Source organism: Rousettus aegyptiacus, unplaced genomic scaffold (genome assembly GCF_014176215.1).
Source record: "Rousettus aegyptiacus isolate mRouAeg1 unplaced genomic scaffold, mRouAeg1.p scaffold_m13_p_6, whole genome shotgun sequence".
Lineage (NCBI taxonomy): Eukaryota > Metazoa > Chordata > Mammalia > Chiroptera > Pteropodidae > Rousettus > Rousettus aegyptiacus.
Window position 1 is genome coordinate 52,406,586 of NW_023416309.1, and position 18,984 is coordinate 52,425,569.

The 18,984-nt window shown below is 39.1% G+C and overlaps 1 protein-coding gene across 1 annotated transcript in view; it reads right to left on the bottom strand.

The window, feature by feature from the left end:
- Positions 1-762: 762 nt before the first annotated feature.
- Positions 763-18,984, bottom strand: part of CACUL1 (CDK2 associated cullin domain 1) — a 54,032-nt gene continuing 35,810 nt past the window's right edge. Inside the window, exons 4-9 of the mRNA XM_016142522.2 lie at positions 17,301-17,396; positions 15,244-15,346; positions 11,424-11,513; positions 7,329-7,467; positions 1,407-1,450; positions 763-958 (exon numbers count right to left, since the gene is read on the bottom strand). Of these exons, the coding sequence (XP_015998008.2) occupies positions 918-958; positions 1,407-1,450; positions 7,329-7,467; positions 11,424-11,513; positions 15,244-15,346; positions 17,301-17,396 (513 nt within the window). The 3' untranslated portion in view covers positions 763-917. The remainder of the gene's footprint in view (positions 959-1,406; positions 1,451-7,328; positions 7,468-11,423; positions 11,514-15,243; positions 15,347-17,300; positions 17,397-18,984) is intronic.

An 18,984-nucleotide genomic window follows, 5' to 3' on the forward strand; every position in this document is an offset into this window, starting at 1 on the left:
ACTAGCCGGACGCCAACGCCACAGTACTGGTGAAAGCGTGGTAAGTGATGGAGGGAATGGAGAGGTTCTACGAGAGTTGGTCCCCGACATCAACACGAACAGGCCAAGGTGGGGCGCGGGGGAACCTGACTGGTGTGCAACTCGTTTCTATGTTCCCCGCTTAGTTAGCAACCTGCTGTGAAGTCACCCCTGCCGTGCTGGCAGGCTCGTCCTTCCGTGACACCATGAACTTTTTCAGGAAGCATCTGTGAGCTTGACAACATGGTCACAGAGTTGCAAAGTGCACAAAGCTCAAGGCACAGAGTAGAAAAAAGTTGTGAACTGAGAGGGGGAGTTACAGCAAAAGCAGGGTTAGAATTCCCCTTAAACAAGACTTTCTAATGCTAAACAAAGACCAACTCTTTTAAAGGGGTTTGTTTTGGTTATGGGTGAAAAATACTGTACTGTAACGATCTGCTTGATTATAAAGCAAAAGGTATCCTTATGTGTGAAACCAATACACTGAAGTGCCAAGTTCACAAATGAACAAAACAAGTGCTTTTAAAAAAAGGTTCTTCTGCTCTTATATTTTTGGAGGAAGCTGCTGATTTGGGCTGCCGGATTTCACTTAGCAATGGTCACTTTTCCAGATGCTTGTTCCTCACGGAATCTGCAGATCAGTTCATTAAAAGATTGCCCCATTTCAAATTCATCCCCAAGTCTAGCAGCAACTGACTGGGTTTTTTTTGTTGTTGTTTTGTGTTTTTTTTGTTTTGTTTTGTTTTTTTTTTAAACCAAAATAAGAAGTCCGACATCCTCTTCCAAGAACAGCTTTGTGACAGAGCTCTTGAGTGGAGGACCCCGCTGTGCTCTGAATACAGTTTCCGCAGCTCCAGTGTGTCCTTGTTTCAGGAAGGAAAGTACATTCAAGACATTCACTATCTGTACCCTCTGGAACCTGCACACGCTGATGAGCTGTCTGAAAAAAATCATCAGAACAGGAGAAAGTATGAATAGCAGAAGGCATTTGATAACGCTAGGCATCTGCTGTTTAATACATGTTTCTCCCCCACCTCCCAGTCCCTCAAAAGAAGATTTACACACACACACACACGTGTCAAAACCATGTGGTCTGCATAAAGTGAAAGCGGGCTAGATCATCAGGAACTGAGACGGGGGCAATCTCCCACCCTAAGAGAAACTAAAGAGTCTGGGAGCCTCCTGACAACTGCCTGGGAACCACCGCCACCAGCTGGACTTCACAGTGGCCACGGCTTGCAGAATAATCTGACCTTGATCGCACACAGTGCCTAATGAGACCACCGTCAAGAACACTACGGATTTCATTATACTCACCGCACAGTCACCGCCAGTGGCGACCTTACATCACAAAACCATCAAAGGTGGTAAGGAACATCATTACTTACTATAAGCCAACTCGTCCCCAGCTCTCTTGCGGGACTGGTCACCTCTGGGGATTAAAAAAAAGAAGAGGGGGTCAACAGGACTGACTGACACCTTCACATACAAAAACGGGATGACTTGACATAACTGATAATGGAAGTATAGCAGATATTTCCATTCTAACCAAACAACCTATTTTAAAACGACATTAAACTTAATCAGTAGCTGAGTCATTTATAACCTGAAAACTCTTAGCTGAAGAGTGCTATCTTTTAAATATAGAAAGCTATTAAATGAAGGATTATCTACAAAGATGGTTTACACTGGGTTCTAGAAATAGGTTCAGACAAAAATGTCTTTGAAGATTAAACTGGGTTCTGCTATCAATATTCCTAGTGACCTTCATATACTAGGGCAAATTTCAAATATGAAATGGGATAATTCAAAATCTTCCTTTAAAAGCCTATTATGAGACCAATAACTGCTTAAAGCTTTTGAAAAATCTCAGAATGTCAAGAACGTGAACAGCCTTCCCCCAGGCAGAAGACCGAGAACCTTTACATAATTAACCGGTTCATCTTCAAACACCAAAGCTTCTTGTTCCACTTTAGAGATAAGAAAACAGAGGCTCTGATTAGGTCCTACACTACCTAGCAATCCTATTTTTGTCCCTCTAGTTTCTCAGACAATAATTCAGACAAATGACAAAAATGCCTACGTGATGAGTAGCACTGACCTTGTCACCAGCCTTTCCCTTCTGGGTTCCCTGGCAGCATTGACGGTTGATCTCGTCCTTCCCAGCACCCTGTCCTCGGTCACCTTTCCTCTCCTCATGTATTCTCCTTGGTCTAGAGCAGTAACCACGCCCATCCTGTGACTTGAAATACTATCCACGTGCCGGTAGGTCCCCGGTTTATACCTCTAGCTCTGATTTTTCCCCTGCACCTCAGATGGAGATCCAACCGGCTTACCGCCATGGCCTCGTGGATGACCTACATATCCTGCAGATCTGCCAGGGCCGGAATGCGATGCTGGCCCCACACCACCCCCACCTTCCTCGGTCTGCCAATAAATGGCACCACGATCCGCCCAGTTACTCAGGCCAAAGGCCTGGCTCATCCTCGATTCCTCTACTTCCCTCATTCTGGAGCATTTTATTCCAAAATAAACCACTCCTCACCCACTCCACAGCTACGACCCCAATCCAAGACACTATCATCTCTCCCCTCCACAACTGCAAGAGCCTATCAGTCCAGACAAGAGCCAGAGTGGTCTTATGTAATAGCATAAATAAGACTATTTCGTGCCTCTGATTAAAGCCCTTCAGTGAGTGTCCATTACAATTAAAAATCAATTCGAAAATCGAAAATCAATTCACCTTCCCGGCCCGGAGAGATATGGCTCCTGTCTACCCCTCCGCCCTCATTTTCTGCCTCTGTTCACCATACTTCGGCCACACTCGCTTTCTTTTGTCCCCTGCACATTCGGCGCTTTTGTACCTACTATTCTCTCTGCCTGCGGTGCTCTTCCCCTGGTTAGCAGGTGGCCGTGTCCTTGTCATCTACACCCTGGCTGGACCGCCTCCGCCTTCGAAGGCACAACATGGCCGAGTGAGCCGGAAGAGGCCGTCCCTCATGCCCTGGTCACTCATGCTCTATCCCAGACTCTGTTTTCTTCCCAGCACTTATTATTATTTGAAATAACTTGTTTCTGTGCTCATTATATTCTCCTGACATTACAGCATAAGCTTCACAAAAACAGGAACTTTGCCTGTCTGGTTCGCCCAGTACCTAGAAGAGTGTCTGGCACGTAGTAGAAAATAAATATCTGCTGAATTAACAAGTTAGTGAATAATTCATAAATGGCTTCTCAGATGGATTTATTAAAATGCTAGCTAGCTCAAGTAATTATTTTCTGCTTTTCAAAATCTTCCAGGTACCAGAGTTTCCCGTTTTCTTTCTCCGATTATGCTCAAGACTAGGAAAGGCATCTCTTTCTGGGCTGGGTGAAGAGTCTTAATGACGGGCAGGAGAACACACCCAATGGCCTCTGAGGGGCTTTACTCTGAACTGAGCATTTAGAGAAAAACATGCACGTTTAGCAAGAACTAGCCCTGGGCAGCCTAGAACTCTGAACATTCTAATGCCACTTTTTAAACACTTCTAATGTGAACACTATACCTAGGCAAAGCCAGCTGAGTGCCTTATATTATTAGTTACACTAGGATCTTCATAGTAGCAGTCAACAAATACTCTGAAACAAGTTAGTGCTGATCAAAAAGAAAGATACAGGATTTTATATCTGGAACCTCAACTGTATACACAATCTTCATTCTCAACCACCAAATGCTAAAAAAAACTGAACATGCAAAAATAACAGAAGAAAAACACAGATGTGAGAACGAATGTAAATCTGACGTTTGCAATAGGCTGCCAAAGACATACCCTAATGCCACAGCGGGGAAGGCTGTGAACTGTGCTCAAAACCAGACCCCCCCCCCCCCCATTAAACAAAGAGCCTTAATCCAGAGTGACCCGCTCAGCTAAAAGACCAACACTCCCTGTACTACAAGGTTCCATTCAGAAATCCAGGTAACAATTACTTAGAAAGGACATTTTTATTTGCCTTTAAAAGCTATTTGGTACATACACACTTTGAAATGGACCACAGGCTGGTTTGAATAAGGATGCTTCATACAAGGGCATGCATGTTAGCCATTCCCAAATGAGCTGATCTTCCGAATCTAATCTCTGACAACAACAGACACCAGTCTGCCCTTCCCAACGACAATCATTTCAACTGCCCAGGTAACCGATATAAAGAAAACGCTGCTCTCAGCTTATACGTTAATTCTAGCTTTGAAATAAGTCCACACTGTATTTCCACGCACCTAAAGATCTTTCACATAAACTCCAGCTCAAATGAGAATCTCTCCATTAAATGTAAAAGAGGATATATTTTACAACATTCACACATTATTTCAAAACATGCCTAAGAATTATTCTGTGCCACCCACATTAAAGCTGTGTACTACTTATTCAAGAACATCACATAAGTGGAACATAAACTTAAGTGAGAAATAGTTTGCAAAGCTGAACAGGAATCGTGTGGTTGGTTACACATCAACCATAAAATGACTGCTCATATCAGACGAGCCAGTAACAGAATTCTTGTTAGAGCCTGTACTATATTCTCAATTTTTTTTGCATCAGTGGACACCATTTCTTCCAAAACAATCTTAGCCAAATAACGATCAGAGAAGGCGTCGACTTTGGCAGGGCGGAGCGCAGAGCGAGAGCGGGGAGCAGGGCGCGCACGCGCACTTCCTCTAAGCGCGTAGCACGTGGCGCTGCGCGTCCTTTCCCACCCGTCTGAGCCGGACGAGCTGCGCATCCACAAGACCTATCTTTCTTCCTAACTGCTTCATAAAAGTAAGTTTTCAGAAGGCTGTTTATTTTTTTTAAAGGCATCAATAAGCTCATCTCTAAAATTAAAAACAAACATTCATATAAAACATGAATAAAAGTATAAAAGACTTCAAAATTATGGTTAGCTTAGGGAAAAAACAAAAGGTATATTAAAATTATTCTGCATTTATTTTAAAATATTTAAGGAAATAATTTCAACTGTAGTTCAAAATACATAGTTACATACACACACAAAGAAAGGCTACATGTCTTAAAATTAAAAAGAAAAACCAACACCATGAGCAAAGTCAAAAGACAAACTGAAAAAAAAAAAAATCTGTCTTATCTCAAGCAAAAAATCAATCTCTTCACTACAGAAAGAACACCTAGAGACCAATAATAAAAAAAAAAGACTAACAATCAAACAGAAAATGAGCAAAGAACATACACAGGCAGTTTACAGAAGTATACACATATGAAAATATGCTCAGCCTCACTCATAACAAGAGAAAGGCAAATTAAACCAATTCTCACTAATTACGTTTCACCTGCGAGACTGGTGAAACTCCAAAGTTTAACTACATACTCTATAGGCAAGGTCATGAAGAACAGGCGCTTTCAAGCTCTGCTGGAGGAGATGCAAAATGGCACGATCCCCTCTGGAGGGCAATTTGGCAATATTAATCAAAATTACAACTCCACTTACATTTGACCCAGCAATGTCACTTATGGGAATTTACTCTCCAGATATCCCTGGAACAGGTACGAAATTATGCATGGACAAGGCTATGCTTTTCAATGTTCTCCATAACAGTGAAAGACTGGAAATAATTCAAGTTGCCATCTCCTGGGGACTGGTTACAAGCTGTAGTTTATCTACATAACTGAATGTATATATAAGGAAAGGAAAAAGTAGGAACATATACTATTGTTTGCCTGTATCTCTATGTGTGTGTATAATAGAAATGGAAGAAATCATAAGAATCAAATAAAAATGACGACCCAATGGGGTGGGAGGAGATGGGGAGACAGGTGGGAGCAAAACTTCTCGGTGTATACTTTTGATTCTCAATGTATATCATTTTGATTTTTGAACCATATGGTAAGTCTTCAAAAATGAATAAGTAAAATTAGTATTGTATTAAATGGTCTCATTCTATGTAGGAAAATAATGCCGCTATTAGAAATATTACAGGGAATGTGTCAGGAAACGCCTGACCACTGGACACTGGGGAGAAAAACTAGCTGTTTACATCCCACCATTTCCCACGGGCCTTTCCTTCCCTAATTTGCAACAGCAAAGTCAGGTTTATAAGGCCTCTCCATTAATACAGCTTCACGGAGACTTCCCAGTGTGAGCTGCCAGTGAGTGGGGTAAATGACCAGGGGATTACTCACTGCCCCCATGACCACATGAATGCAGGTGCCACCAGGACAAAATGGGGAACGAATGCCAATCTGTGGGCCAAGAAACGCTCTACTTTCTTCCCTAACCTGTGCGGAAACCAGAGACCTAGTAACAGTGATCTAGGTTGGGACTGGTATTCTGAGATTTAGTTTGGCCTCAGAACCCATGAAAGTGAATGTCCATCCCCAGTTCTAGTAAAATAAGTGAGTCACTAATATACAATGATGTGTTACTGAACTGCACACTTGAAACTTATTTGATTTTATTAACCAATGTCATCCCAATAATTTTAATTAAAAAAAAAATTTTTAATTATGTCTAAGTAAGTGAAAAACACAGATATCTTTCTTTTCACAACTTTCTTACTTTAATCCCAGGGATTCGAGTAAGAGAAAATAGAGAAAAATGCTAAGTGTAAGGATTATAAAAATATCGGGTATTACATACTTCCCTTCAATGATGTAGTGACATAACACAGTGCTTTCCCATAGGGAATCACAGAGTTTTTATGGAATTTTTTAGTTAAAAATATGCACTTTGCAAGATTTTCTGGGTTATAGCCATGATATTGACTTATAAATTTTAGAGAAATTAGCAAAGTGTGTATATCAAATCCAAGGGAGGCAAATTCTCTGGCCACATTATAGTGATATTCTACTTTAAAAACAAAACAAAACAAAACACCTAGAATGTAGGCCAAAAGTGAAAATATGAAAGCTAAAACCTCTTTCTACCAGTTTAGTCATAAAACTAGTCATCTGCTAGTTTAGTCATAAAAGTATGTTATAACTGATCCCAAAATTTCTACTATGCCTTTTTCCAAATGTTCAGAATACGAGAGGATCAAAAGCTGCAAGAGCTCTTGAAGACTGCCCAGCCTAACTGCCGCCCAGGGAGAAATCCCTTCTTCAAAATCCACTCAGTGCAGAGCAGCTTCTGTAAAACCGAAACCCGGCGTCGGCATTTCCACAGAGAACGACCGCGCTCACTCCCGGTGGCAGCACCGTGACTCCGGGACAGCTCCTTCCTGCTCCGTGTGCTGGGAACCTCAGCATCCTTCCCCAGCCAAAACAAACCGGCCTTAAAAATTGGACATATCTTGTAACAAAAGGAAAAAAATAAATACTTGCCTCATAAAACCATTCTGTATAAGTTCTCTTTGAAGTTTCTGATCTTGAGCAGCATATTCAGAAAGTTCAGATTCCAGCGCAGGAGGGAGAATGTTTGGAATAAATTTAGAAAATAGAGTTGGAGCCATCTGAACCCACTCTGTGAGGGAAGGAAAAGATTCATTAAGAAACCATACAAACAAATTAAATTAAATGGAAAAGGGAAAGTTTTGTTTGCTCAAATATATTAAACCAAACGAAGGTGTACTCCCCTTCTGATTAAGTACACACAAGAAGATAAATTTCGTTTCTAAAAAGAATTTACAGTGTAAAGAAAGCAGGTGTTTTTACATTTTACTGATGTAATAAAGTTTGATGAAAATTTCTAGAGAAGTTCTGAATAGACTTTTTCAAAAATTCTAAATATGAGGAAAAACATGAATGAGATAAATGAAGAATTCGGAGGGGGAGGAGACAGAGAGAGAAGGGTAGTGGAAGCACTAGCCCTACTAAGCACTAATTAAAACAATATCCTGGCCCAAGAACAGAACAGTACAGGTAATAATAAGCAAATAAAAAAAGCATCACAAAAAAGGGGGAGAAACTGAGCAACTGAGCATTTACTAAGTGGGCTGGAGACGACTGGTAAGTGCTTTTGAAATAAAAACCTATTCTGACCCACACTAAATGAAAGCAACTTAAATAAATAAAACAGTAAAAGACAATAATTAAATGGTTGCTTATTAATAAAATGATAATCAAGGGAATAATCTACAGAAAAACATTCAGAAATAAATAGGCAAAGAAGTCTAAGGAAAATATTTCCATCAGACACGACAAAGATGAATTAGTATTTTTATTACAAAGCATTTTTACAAATCAGAAGACCAGATGAATGAATGAAAGACGGGACTAACTAATTTACAAAAAAATAAAAAATAAACAGAATAAAAGCTCTGTTAATACTCAGAAAAACTCGAGCTAAAAATAAACATAATCTCTAACTCCTACTCAATGAACACTAATTCTAAATAATGCCCACCTGTAGCAGGGGTGGAACAAAACCAGCATTCTCTCTTTGTGCTGGTGGCCCTAATTTAGCATTGTCACCCTTAAAAGATTCTTTTAATCCGGCCCTTTCGAATGTTCCCTCTTGGAAAACATCCTAGCTATATATATCAAAACCTATAAAATGTCAGTGCTCTATTTATTCCAGCGAGCTTACTCTAAAAATTGTAATCTTGAGTAAATATAATGCTATATCTGAAAAGAATCATGCCAATGCTGTGCCATGCTGGGTCGTTGGTAAGTGAAAAAAAAAACAAATGTCCAACAGGAGAAGAGCTAAGTTAGAGATGGCAAAAAAACACAAACAAAAAACAAAAAACCAAGCACTGCAAATGATACAAGGACCAGTCCACTCACCCCTTGTACTAACTCACAATAAAATGTTCTCAATTGTGTTCTTCCATCTAGATCAACTCAAATATAGCTTAGATTAGGGGTCCGCAACCCCTATGCGCAGACCGCTACCGGTTCCGTGGCCTGTTAGGGACCAGGCCGCACAGCAGGAGGTGAGCGGCAGGTGAGTGAGCAAAGCTTCATCTGTATTTGCAGCCACTCCCCAGTGCTACTAGCATCACCGTCTCAGCTCCCCGTCAGCTCATCAGGCAATAAACACATGCTCACTGGAGCACCGGTCCCTGGTGCCAAAAAGGCTGGGGACACTGGTTTGGAAAGAGTCTCAATACAGCGTGCCCTGGGGAACCACTAACCAATCAGAGCTGGCAGAAGTCAAACATATCTGCCATTTCATGGAACTCCAGATAGTTATTAAATAAAAATGAAGAAACAAAGAAAAGTGTATATTAAATGAAGAAGGGTAAAATGGGATGCCTGCAATTATTTTTAAACTGAGGCTTAAAATTTTAGGCTTCTGAAGACAGAATTAAAACACACCTAAAATAGTAATAGTCATCAGAACCTCCAAGGATTAGGCCCTAGGAATCTATAGTTTAAAAAACTTTCTTGGTTGATTCAGATGCATTCATTACCCAAAGATCAGCACATGAGAATCACTGCAATGAAAGAAACTTTTACATTTAAAATTCAACTTTTAAAATATTTTAACAATCTGTCAGGTGAATAAAACTGCTTTAATAAACCAGTAACATAACTGGTACTGGCAAAACATGTAAATGTCAAAATACGTTTAATAGTATCTCAGAAAATGCATAGGGTAGCAAAAGGTTAGTCTGTGATAAAATTCACCTTTTCAAAAGGGCATTTCTCAAATATCGAATTCTCACTAGTGTAAATCCTATTACAAGAGCTCAAACCTGGCTAAAATAGCATTTAAATAAACATGTATCTATATGCGTTTCTACCCTCAGTGATTATTTTTATTCTGCAATTTGTTTCTTATGAGAACAGCCAGAGCTTTTATGATAAAGCTGCCCACTTGGGAGGCAAAATTTAGAAATTTGTCATACTGTACTTGGATGCCTTCCAAAATAAAATAAATCATTCATAACTTAGCACTAAAAGAAAATTCATGAGCCATTTTAATCACATTTAGTAAATGAAATGCAAAATTCTGAGAAACTGGGAGAAAAAACATCAGTTTGACACGTAATATTTTTGCCACTTCATATAACTATACAAATTAAAAAATTATGAATAGAGCAAGACCCAATCCAAATTTAAGTAATGTGTTTGAATACTGCAGAAATCATTAAATTGTTTAAAGTAGCCTGAGAAAGAAGGTGTTTCTGACGTCACAGTCTAACTCTAGGACAGTTTTCACTTGGTTTCCATTTTAGCAAGCTAAATTCTGACAAATCTTTTAAATTAAGCAACAATCAAGCCATCAATTAATTAAAATAAAATAACCACTGGACCCAACTGGACAATCATAACAACAGTTAATGTTAGCATGCTTATTATTTTATCAGGTACTGTGTTTTATTGCATTTAATCTTCAAATGACAAAAGAAATTTCACAAAAAGATAAACTAGGAGGATACATTCCAAGTCCTCCAGTGGATGACTGTAGCAAACCCTACATATACTGTTTCTCCTATATGTACATACCTATGATAAAGTTTAATTTACAAATTAGGCACAGTAAGAGATTAATAACTTAGAACAGAACAAGTATAACAATACGCTCTCATAAAAGTGATGTGAATGTAGTCTCTTTCTTTCAAAATATCTTATTGTACTGTACTCGCCTTTCTCATGATGATGTGAGCAGATACAATGTCTATGTGATGAGATGAAGTGAGGTACTCAGAATGGCATGCAATTTAAAACTTATGAATTATTTCTGAATTTTTCCATTTAATATTTTCATGCTGCGGTTGACCACAGGTAAAAACTGTGAAAAATGAAACCATGGATAAGGGAGACTACTATACTTTCAGTAAAGCATCCCTGTTTCCAGACTGTAGAACCATGTTCTGCCCTGAGAACTTTTACAGTCTCTCTCCCATGGACATTTTTTTTTTAAATTGGCTAGACAACTGAATGGCAAGTCTGAGGTTCTGGCTTAGAAATAGGAAGATATGTACAAAAGCATCTTGGGATTCCTTTAAATTCACAATGTTTTTATTTTCAGATGGATACACTGAGATAATTTACAAACCACGCTTTTGAATACAGTGATCTTTGATTCTTGGTTCTACTAGTCTATTATCTCTCTTCAAACTCTCTTTATGAAATGACTGTAACTTGAGCAACATTTCTGGATTCCTTGCAAGTTACACAGCAGACCTAAGAAGATGAAGTTGTGTGCGCCTGTGTGTATTTGTACTGTGAGGCAGAGACTGCATTAAAAAAAAAAGATTAATGCCAGATACGAGATTCAATTTTATCACTTGTGTCTCCTCCAAACTGTTTCTTATATTTCCCAAGCAAGTTGCTTTTCACTAGTCTAGAGAGAATTCCAAGTGAGCCCTGAGTTGACATTTCACAATGATGAGTGTTTTTTTGCCACAACAAATCCAAATACCATTAGGCCTCAGAAAACACAGAGAAACACTGTCCTCTTGATTAAGGCTGTAAATACTATAAACAAACAAGTCCAACCCCAAAAGAAATGATGTGTAAGTTTACCTGGTCTGAGGGTATACAGGCCTTTCACAATATTTGCCATAGTTGAAGGTGTGACCTGAAATGGTGTTGACTGGGCTTCTAAAAGTAAAGCTGAAATCAGAAAAAAATGGGATAAAAAATTATGTAACATTTACTGACTGTCCATGCTTCTCTTGCTATTCCTATTTCTCCCAAGACTGAAGAGTAAACAAGTGCAAGAAAAGAACAGCCCAAGGGGACAAATCAAGCATTTACACACTAAAAAAAAAGGAAAGGAAAGGAAAGGACAGGAAAGGAAAGGAAAGGAAAGGAAAGGAAAGGAAAGGAAAGGAAAGGAAAGGAAAGGAATGGAAAGGAATTTAAATCCAATGCAATAGAGCTCAATCTAAGAAATACATATGTGCAAGTCTGTTGAAATTCTAATGGAAAATATTCAATTCATGGAGGTTCTGAAAACAAGTGAAGCTTTCTAATATGGTTAAGGGGTTCGTGGTACTGAGTGAGCTAACAGTGCTTCCTTAATATTAAGTCCATGATTTGCAACATTTACATTTGCAAGGGAAAATGTCCTCTACTTCTCTCAATCATTTCTTTCCCCCAAATCACCATGTTTGAGGCTCCTGGAATTTTTCTGAGAGACATGCTATTAATTTTAGTAACTACAATCAGAGTCAGAAACTGACTTTCCAAAATGCTATGTACTTTATTTCTTACTAAAGTCAAGAGTGATCATGTTGGCTCATCCTTCTCGCTTTCGTGACTGGTAACCAGGGAACACTGGCTGAATGTGACAAGTCAGTTTTCTTTTAGGTTATCTGCTGCCACACAAAAATTTTATTAGATCATTTTTAAATGGATAGGAATAATTTATCTAGAAAACATCATTAACAGATACCAACAAACTGCATTATTTAGCGGATACAATAGATATACAAAGTTAAAACAGTTCCTTTTAATTAATCTCTCAAAGACCTGCAATTTACCAAAAAAAGAAAAAAAACCATAAAATTTAGCATAGTTTTACTCTATGCCAGGCTCGTAAAATTACATAAGATGTTTTTTCTGCCTATGTCATTTAAAAAATGGAAACGCCATCTCACTTGGCCAAAGATTTCATAGTTTCAAACTTACGATATGAGTTATATTTGGATTTACGTGACGAAGGCCAAAGGTGCATTATCCAAGTTTATACTTCTGATTTTATTATCACTAGATGGTTATAATTTTGAATGGCATAGATGTATTTTGAGACAAATATTAAGCACTGCCACTTCATTTTGTAAGCATGTATGTATGAAAATGATTACACCATGGAGATATGACAGAAAACTTTATCCGCAGTGAGAGGTCACTGTCTTCATTCATCAAACAACTGCTAATGCGGGGCATTCAGGTGCCAATTATTTATTGGCAGAGCGGGCGATGGTTCTGCCCTGCCGCATGGGTTTTAAAACATGACCCCCAAATGCTCCTGGTGCACGCCCACTGAGAGGTGTGTCTGTGCCCGCTCCCCGGGCCCCCGGGCTCTGTCACCGCCTGCCCAGCAGGGTACAGCGAAAGTGGCACTGCACCAGTTCCAGGCCCGGGACTCAAGAAAATGGCAGTTTCCACTTCCTACATCTTGGAACACTCATTCTCGAAGGAAACACGGGAGAGGAACCGAAAGCTAGTACAACTCGCCAGTCATCTTAAAAGTCTGCACCCTCTGATCTAGTCACGTGAGCCGATGCTGAACGGAGCAGACACACGCTGCCCCACCAAGCCCTGCCCTAACTGCGGATGTGTGAGCGAAATAAAGGACAGTTGTTTTAAGCTGCTTCGCTTTGGGGTGATTTGTTACACAGCAACAATAAATGAAAACGCCAGCATTTCCAAACAAATATGAAGCCACAAAAAGGAAATTACTGATCAGGTTTTAGAGAATTATAGAAATTGAATGTAGTTATGGTTTGGTGGAGTGAGAGGAGTAAATAAATATAGGGAAGTAAGTAACTAAAGACAAGGAATCGATCCTTAACAGCTGTGTTTTTCTAGTCTAAAATATAATTTTAACCTCCCTGGGCCTATTTTCCCATCTGTAAAACAGAGGTAATGATTGTACTTAGAGTTATGAGAAATACACAAGTTAATATTTGTGAAGTACGCAGAACAGGTCCTACCACACAGTAACAGTGTGCATGTGTTTTAGGACATCTTTATGATGACCGTCCACATAACAAACGCTTGTGAAGAGTCCCCCGTGGCAAAGCCTAAACCAATAAGGGCAGTGGCCACTTTTTGTGTCCCGTACTTTGAGCACAATGCCTGGTATTTGCTCAATAAATATCTGACAAGTTCGATTTTATCCAATTTGTAAAAGCTAAAGGGCCTTTTCGGTTTACTTTGAAAAGAAAAGGTGCATCTACCCCCAAGTGTAATTTTTATTGAAAATCAGATTATATAATAAACAAAAGGAAGATGTGACCTGTTTTATGTTTTTCTCACCAGATCTGGACTGTTGTGTTCTTTGAGTATTCTGTTTGCATATGCCCAATAAAAGTGATTTCCAAATTACTGCCGAATATAAAAACATACTTACATAGCAAATAAGCTTTTCTACAAAACTGTAGCACTGTTCTAAAGAATTCTGACAGGAAACACTCCAAAATGCTGTGCTTTATTTTACAATGAATACAAAGACAATGTCAACATCAGAAATAATACTTAAGTGGCTATAATTAACAATTGGAACATCTCATGAGAGAGTAGTACAAAGATTTTTGTGAACATCCGGCCAGCCTCAAAAAAAACCAGAAAGTCATATTCCCAAGATTCTAGATCTCTAGTCTAACTCTGGAATTTCTTAAGAATATAATGAACCTATATTATCTTCACCTATACTATCTGAAAACCAGGACTTTCTAAAATAAACTTGCCCAATATTTCATAATTCTTTCTCTTAATTTACACTAGAAAATGAAAGGGTTTGTGGTCAAGCTTACAAAGTCTGGTAAAGGTTCACTGTGGTAGAAACTATGACTCTGAGGAAAGCAAAAATTAAGTACTGCAAATCCAAAATGTGCCTAATTCTAAAAAATGATTTGATGATATACACTGCATAAAACATGAGTTTTTTTAAAAAAAAATTTTTATTTTATTATTAGTTTCAAAAAATATGAGCTTTTAAAGGATGCTGACACACTAGGTTGTAAGGACTTCCTAAACTCCACTCGGATAGGTATATTCTTTTACAAAAGATGGGATAAGATGCCATCTACTGAGAGGGGGCAGGGGGCCCAGGAACAGGGAGAGAGGAAAACCTAACTGAACTTGGCACTTTGACCTGCTTACGTAATAATATACATTGCCACATTAAACATTTTATAAATCCCAATTCACAGACGAGAAAACACAGGATCAGAGGCTAAGAAGCCTGTCTAAGATAGTTAATAAAAGACAGAGTCAGACTACAGAAGGGTTTTTACGGTAAAGGGAGGGTTCTGCACTACCGTTTCAACGTTATAACATTGTGCTCCTAGAGCTGCCAGTAACAAAGTTAAGGGTGAACCCCTTAACTACATTCCCCCTGCTGTCAGAAGGGGGATAGAAAGGCAGGAAGTATCAGGCCGGATACGGACGCACTGTCCAGTAACTGGGCTAAAGTGGCTCCCAGCTCATTGGGTGACCTACGAGTCACGTTTTCAATTCTTCGAGTCTCTCTTTACAGAACTGGGCTTCAAAACTTTCTGCTGTGTGACTCAGAAGATGTCGACGCTAGAGTTTACATCCCAATGCTCTCTGATCAAGACAACATGTATGTCACTGCTAGTGTGATCTCACTCCTGTAAGTCGAATTACTTACGCATTAGGCTGTAAATGTGCTTTTCTGCAACATGTTCCGTAAACAGCTTTATAAGGTCATCTTTTAAGTCTCTGTTAAGCTTGGTTTCGATGTAAAACTTATTCTGAAAAAAAATTATTTTTCGGTGCATCAATCAGGGGGAAATGATTAGTCTAATGAACTGAAACATTAAAAAATAAATTATTTTAGGAAATAATTCATAAAGGCATCAATTAAAACACAGAAACACTACATCAACCAACAAAATAAAGCCCAATCCTATTTATACGTCTTTTCGGCATGGGGTTAAAGAGCGCACAAAGATAACATGCTACGAACCATACGCCTCCAAAGGAACATGGGCAGGTACCTGACATTAACTGGACATGGATGTACAGACACATGGAACCACGCTGTGTCACAGACATTTAACATGCCCTTTAAAAGTACGTCATCGTCTAAAGGCAACACCGGAATCGCCAGTGAAAGGTCTCCCATTTATCAGTGATCGGGGCTGAGAGCAGGTAGCACACACGAACTGGCTGACTCCCCAGCACACACTCCACCACTTCAGGGTCTGGTCTGTCATTCAGTGTATGGCTTTCCCTAGAGATGGTCTTTGGTTCAAAGGTAGAAACGCGATTCAAGGTAGACAATCAGACTGAGAGAAACCTAAACTCGAGTGAAAAGCATCTCACAGTCATTTTACTACCAAGAGGAGAACAAGATGAAACAGATGTTGTACACGACAAAGACGCAAAAGAGAATCTGAGTCCTTGGTGACGCCATTGAACCACAGGTTTAACCGACCCTGGAGACTGCCATATATTTGAAATTTTATTACAGGAGAGAATTCTTTCCCTTGTTTACCTAACCCACTTTAAGTCATGTTTTCTGTTTCATGGAGCCAAAAGCATCCTGATTAGAATGACTGGCAAGTCAAAAAAGATTGAATTTGTTCACGTTTAAATGTTAATTCAATGTATAGAATGGAAAATACAAAAAACATTAACAAGTTGCTCATTGATTCTCTCTTAATTCTTAACACAATATTTTTCTCTTTAAAAATTATAAAAAATAATGCGCATGGCTAAAAAATAAAACTGTGCAAAAAGGTATGCAGTGAAAAGAACTGTCCCATGGCAGCCCATCTGCCCCATTCCCAAAGGTCCCACTCTACACTGGAAAACTTTCGTATATTCTTTCTAAAATGTTACTTGCGTACATGTGGACATACTTTTTTTCCTAATAAAGAAGAAAACATTTGCTAGTAAAATGTTACACACTGCTCTGCAGCTTGCTTTTTCACCTAATGTTCTATCTTTGGAAAATTTTTCTCTAAGATAACAGACATGTCATTATTTTTAACTGAATATTTTTCTACTGTATCCTCTATAAATTATTTAAATAATAGTCCCGTGCCGATCATAGAAATTTCTCCCAGTATTATGTTTTTTTTTCTTGTCTCCCACCCCCGCCCCGTGAAGTATGGCTTATGGAGAATAAATCATTCTGAAGATAAACAAGGAGGGAGTGGGACAATGGTTTCTAAGGGCCCTTCTGTTTACCAGGAACACCAACTGTAAGATTCCGTGACTTTATATATTGAAAGGGGGAGGGGCTGATTAACGAAGTCACAGACTACAAATTACACTCAAGGAAGGCATAATTCTCCAAATGAAAGAGCATCAGAGTGGAAGCAAATTTTATTGTTCTACTTTTTTATAGATTTTCGTACTTGGCTTTTATCATACATCATGTTTTTAGATACATGTCTTAAACTCTATTTTCTGAGGACAAGAAATCTTTCTTACACATTTTTATTCTTCCACATGGCAGAAATAAATGCTAATTGGGTACTTGCTGATATTAATGCCTGTCTATTCAGCAATGTTACTTACAAAATTTTTAAAGAGAAAAAAGGGTAAATAATTCTTTATCAACACTATCGAACATTACTAAAATAGATTAATTTCCATTTCTAACACAATATATAGTAAAAGAAAAACATGCTTCGCTCTCTATGCTTAGACTAATAAACCAAGGTACTTAGAAAGGAGGAAACAGCTCTAACTTACCATATATATGAAAAGAGGCACAATGCTCTGCAATGCTCCCATATATTGTCCAAGAGCTAAATTAAATCTTTCAATATAGAGATCTGGAGGGCTGGCCTGTGAGAAAGAACAAAAATATGATCATTCTGGAAAACCTGGTATAAAGACTGTCCACCACAATCAAAACTGTAAATAGACATAAGTCTAAGTCTAAATACTTATATATCTTGAAGTTTAGTTGAACCATCCAAATTCTGCCATATAAAACTGAGGTTTGGTTAGCTGTCTTTAACTGTGTAAACTTACCATGCTAATTAATAAGCTTGTTCTCTTAATGAGTAAAAAGGTACATTGAAAATTAAATAAAGGATACGGACTTTTAAATTATCACTGAATTATATAGGCAGTTCCTATAGGAACCAAACCATATTTGAGCCTGGAATAGGATAAAAAAAATTCAAGGAAGTGGTATATTCTAATATTCTATTAGAATAGCTACTGAATTTTTATAATTACCTTAGGCACGCTAATATTCTGAGTTCTACACACTTAACTCGGTTGTAAACCACTGCAGTAGCCAACCAGTTATAAACATTACTGGCTAGAAATCAGGGACTCGAATGACCACATACATCTGCAGCTCTGGAGAGCAGTAAATAACTATAATATATGCCAGGCACTTAACTCGTTGTCAGCAAACACCAAGTCATAAAGGCATAAAAGAGAACAACACTTCTGACTTTACTGCATGTCGTAGACTGAATGCATGTGTACCCCCAATTTCATAGATTGAAGCCCTAACCAGTGCAGCAGTATTTGGAGTAAGGCAGCAATTAAGGTTAATAAGGTCATAAGAGTGAAGCCCTGATCCCACAGGATTAGCGTCCTTGTAAGAAACGCCACAGAACTAGCTCGCTCGCTTGCTCTCACGTGCTCTCCCTACAGTCAAGGCCATGCAGCACACGGCAAGGGGGTGGCCGCCTACAAGCCAGGAAGGGAGCGCTCGCTGGGAAATAAATCGGCTGGCACTTTAACCCTGGACTTCCCAGCTCCAGTACTGCCGCGTCCAGCAAGCGGGTAAATCCCACCATGTCCAGTGCAGCGCTGAAAACAAATCTGAGTGGGAACGGTGGGAGATGGAGAAAAGAAAGAAGAGAAAGCAGGGGTGGATCAGGAGGTCCACTGGCCACTGCCGGTGGACAATGATCCATCTTATTTTTTGCAAGCTGCTTTTCTACAGGGACATGCTGGCATATGCAGTTTCACAGCAACACTGTTTCTTCTACTTTCCCCTAGCCCACATTTTTCTTACGGCCTTCAGCTTATCTATCTGTCGGTGGCTGTACTTGTACCATCTTGTTCTCAGGAGGAATCTGTGGAGGCGAAGTAACCCCTGGCTGCCTTCGCAGGTTGCAAGGACCTTGTCAGCTTGCAAACCGCTCTCCACGCAGCATGGTGAGAAATAACTTCCTATTGTTTGAACCACCCAGTCTGCGTTATTTTGTTACGGCAGCCCAAGCTGACTGGAATGCTGTGTTTGACAAAAGTGAATCCATGTACCATTTTGTTTAATTCTCTAAAGCTAAATTAGTTAGGTACCATTCTAATACTGAATAAGCACACAAATGGGCAAGTAATTTGCCTAAATTTAGACTGTTAGAAAATGACAGCTCCCTGTCCTTCCACCTAAGAATCCACTCCTGGG